The 4314-nt window shown below is 36.6% G+C and overlaps 1 protein-coding gene across 1 annotated transcript in view; it reads right to left on the bottom strand.

Annotated features, from left to right (window-relative positions):
* The window catches only part of LOC106876583 (cyclin-G-associated kinase-like), a 108248-nt gene that overhangs the window by 62776 nt on the left and 41158 nt on the right, over positions 1-4314 (bottom strand). Inside the window, exon 2 of the mRNA XM_052977740.1 lies at positions 178-239. Within this exon, the coding sequence (XP_052833700.1) occupies positions 178-239 (62 nt within the window). The remainder of the gene's footprint in view (positions 1-177; positions 240-4314) is intronic.

Here is a 4314-nt window from a genome sequence, read left to right as displayed (position 1 = left end):
GAGAGAAAGAAAGGAAGAAAGAGAGGGAGAGAGAGAAAGAAAGGAAGGAAGAGAGGGAGGGAGAGAGAGAGGAAGGAAGAGAGAGAGAGGAAGAGAGGGAGAGTAGGTATAGAGACTGCAAAAGAAAAAATGAGAAGAGTTGCAGTGAAAAAAAAAAAGAAAAAAAAGCAAACTTACTTTCAAGGCGTACTCCTTGCCAGTGCTGATGTCTTGGGCCACATAGACAAATGCAAACCCACCTGAAAAGAGAGCAAAGTAGAACTAAAAAGAAGGGTGCATATAATGTGTGGTGCATAGTCCTGCAAAGAAAACAAAAGAAAGAAAATAAAAGGTAACATTAGGATTTGTAAATGTTGATTCTGGAATTAAAGGTATGAATGGCCAGTTAATGCCTTCCTTGGGGAATTTTTTTTTGGAGAAAACGTTTCATTTTCAGACAAATTCTTTTATTGCCTTTTTTTAAAAATAATATTTTTAATGCTGAATATGGAAATAACACTTATTGACCAAAGACAACAAGGAAATCTGTGGGTTTGAGCAGAATATTTACTCTAAAGATATTTTGTCTTCAGCAACTCAGGAATAGTAGTCATTTCCTTTGATTTCTAGAAATCAAAGGAAATGACTACTATTCCCTTCACACTTTGCTTTTATGACCTGGAAATGAACGTTTTAAAACTGACCCATTTTACACTGCATTTCAGACAGATTCAATACTGAGTTGCTGAAGACAAAATATCTTTTCAGCAAATATTCTGCTCAATACCACAGATTTCTTTCTGGACTTTGGTCAATAAGTGTTATTTCCTATTTGCTTCGATCTAGAAATCAAAGGAAATCACTACCATTCCCTTCAAACTTTGCTGTTGTGATCTGGACATCAATGTTTTGAAACTAACCTATTATTATTCCATTACATTTCAGATTGATTCAGCACTGATTTGCTCAAGCAGAAATATCTTTAGAGTAAATATTCTGCTTAATACCACAGATTTGCTTGTCAGTTGTTTGACCTTAACCATTTGAGCATGTCCCTTGGTGGCTGACGATATGAACATCTCTGATGATGAGCAGGCGTAGTGGGGGAGCATGATAGTCATGTGTTGAGAGGGCTTCTTTGGGGTTTGAATAGATATTATAACAAAAGCAAAGTTGGAAGGACATATTAGACATTTTTCATACTTTCTAAGGGCCAGCAAATAGGTTATAACAGCTGTGACCAAAGGACAAAAATCATGTTAGTGTAATTGAAACAAAAGGGGATGATAGACTATCATTTCCGCAAAGACCCCAAAGGGTTACCATTAAGAATGAACAAGGGGATGATCGAGAAAATAGCAGTAAAGACTCTGGAAATATCACTGATTATTAAATTATAAATACATTTAATTGTTCAGAAATTAAATGAAAGGGATGGGCATGGTTGTGTGGTTAAGAAATTCACTTCCCAACCATGTGATTTCAGGTTCAGTCCCACTGCATGGCACTTTAGGCAAGTGTCTTCTATTATAACCCCAGGCCAACCAAAGCCTTGTGAGTGGATTTGGTAGACAGAAACTGAAGAAAGCCACCAAGGAGAAAGCCATGGCAACTGAAACTAGTTCAAGGTGGTTTGGGTTGGCTAGAGATGGCAGACGGAATTCTTCTACAGGTGAAAGCTAATTCAGTCCTCATTGCTCCATTCAGGTGAGGCATTCAGGCTTCCGACTCTGAGATACTTGCTGAAGATATAGAAAGTTTACCAACATTATGATTGCTTTAGTCACTGCCAGAATAAGAGCAATTCCTAGCGTTTTTACATGGGACAAGGCATCTCTGATGTTATTTCACACAGACATGGAACATGTGTACACATGTGGGACTGAACCTGGAACCATGTGGTTGAGAAGCAAACTTCTTACCACACAGTCACTCCTGTACCTGTTAAGATGTTTTCATGAACAAGAACGCTCTATATTAAATGCTTATACTGTTTATATATATATATATATATATATATATATATACACACATAAGACAGATGTGATTTGAGGGAAATTTGGTTGCTATTTCTACAAGGTCTTGCTTCTCCAAAAAGATGAAGGGCAAAGTTGACCTCAGCAAGATTTGAACTTGGGATATAAAGATGGATAAAATGCTGCTGAGCATTTTGTCTGGCGTGCTAACGGTTCTGCCAACTTGCCACAAAACAACAATAGCCACCATACAACCACCACCAAGATTATTGCTGCCTACAACTATAACTATCATCATCATCATCATCAACGCTGTCATGATTACCTGTATCACTTCACAATGTTTATCTCCATAATTAACATCGCCCCGAGCACTTTTCCCCACCACCACCACCACCATCGTAGCCAATGTTACCAAGAGATAACACCAGGATATGTGGAGTTTGGACATTGCACAATCCAATAGAAAAGAGGCCTTGAGAAATGTCTATAATATATATATATATATATGTTTGTGTGTGTGTGTGTGTTTATATAAAAATATACACGAGTATATATAAAGGAGGCCACTAAGTGGACTGCTAATATGCTAGAAGAAGATCACATGTCATGGGTCTACTAAGACCGAATAATTCTCAAAGGGAATTTAGCAAATTAGTAAACACATGACATGTGATCTTCTTCTAGCACATTAGCAGTCCACTTAGTGGCCTCCTTTATATATACTCGTGTATATTTTTATATAAACATATGCAATAATCCTTGAGATTTCAGATATTTTTTCTGAATATCCCTGATTCTTTTAATGTGCTTGTTCCCTGGTATTAAATTGATATTAATTCATATCCAATTTATTACCCTACTGTTTTAATTTAATTATATATATATATATACACACACACACATGTTCTGACAGAGGTAAACAAGGAAACCTCTATGTGGTTACCTGACATGTCGAAAATAACAGCCAAATCTCCCTCTAATTACACCTTGCAGCCTTACATATGTAGATGTCATTTACGAGCTAATGAGGGAAACCTCTATATGGTAGCTAGATCTGGTAGAAATAGCAACTAAATCTCCATCAAATCACATCCGACTGTCTTATGCATGTATGAGCCAATGAGACCTCTGCAGGATAGCAAAGACCTTGTAGAAATAGCAACCAAATTTCCTTCAAATCACATCTGTTTTATGTATATATATATATATATATATACAGTATATATGTATACACTATGTGTATAGCGTATGTATGTATGAGCCAATGAAGGAGACCTCTACAGAGAAGCAAGATCTTACAGAAATAGCAACAAAATCTCCCTTAACCTTTTTGATCCCAATCTGCCTGAAACCGCTTCTGGCTCTGTAGTACAAATGTCTTGTTATTGAGAAGTTCTGAATTAAAATCTTCCACCAAACATTAGTCACAAAAGGGTTAAATCACACACTACTGTCTTCTGTATGTATATATGTATGTATGAGTCAATGAGAGAGATCTTTACAGGGGCCATTTTAGCAAATTACATGTTAAACAAGATACTCGTGTGGACAGATGAGTAGCCACAATCCTGAAAAAAACCACCTAGACAGAATTTGTTCTCAGCACAAAGTTCTAGAATGAGTATCACAACACCTCTTGTCTAACATGCTAACAATCCTGGTCACTAGAATATTACGCTCTCAAATACCATTGCACATCCTGATGATGAGGCTATGAAAGTCTAGAAACATTGATGAAGGATTTAGGAACTGCTTAAAACAAACCCCGTAAGAAAATAAGAAAACAGAACTTAATAAAAAAAGTTGAAATTAGAGCAGAGTTGTGCTTTCAAAACATGTCTAAAACCATAGTTGTTCCCTATATATTTTACATGTTTCTGTCATTGGACTGTGGCCATGCTAGGGTACCGTCTTGAAGGGTGTAGTCAAACAAATTGACCCTAATACTGTTTTTGTAAGCCTAACACTTATTCTGTTTGGATCTTTTTTGCCAACCTACTAAGTTACAGAGATGTAAACAAACAAACACCAACCGTCAAACAGTGGTGAGTGACAAACAGATACATATATATGTGTGTGTGTGTGTGTGAGTGTGTGTATTTCTTTTGTCCTTTTTTTTTCAGTTTCTGTCTACCAAACCCATTCACTAGAATTTGGTCAATCCAAGGCTACAGATAAAGACACTTGTCCAGGGTGCCACACAATGGGTCTGAACAAAGTCATAAGGTTCGGAAGCAGGCAAACTTTTTATCATACAGCCACACCTGTGCCTTATATATATATATATATATATATATATATATATTGTTTCTCTGGAGACTGTCAGAATGATATAGACACCTCTGATGAGAACCCA

The sequence above is a fragment of the Octopus bimaculoides genome, chromosome 28 (assembly GCF_001194135.2).
Source record: "Octopus bimaculoides isolate UCB-OBI-ISO-001 chromosome 28, ASM119413v2, whole genome shotgun sequence".
In the NCBI taxonomy this organism is placed as follows: Eukaryota; Metazoa; Mollusca; class Cephalopoda; order Octopoda; family Octopodidae; genus Octopus; species Octopus bimaculoides.
This window is presented reverse-complemented; position numbering and strand designations above follow the sequence as displayed.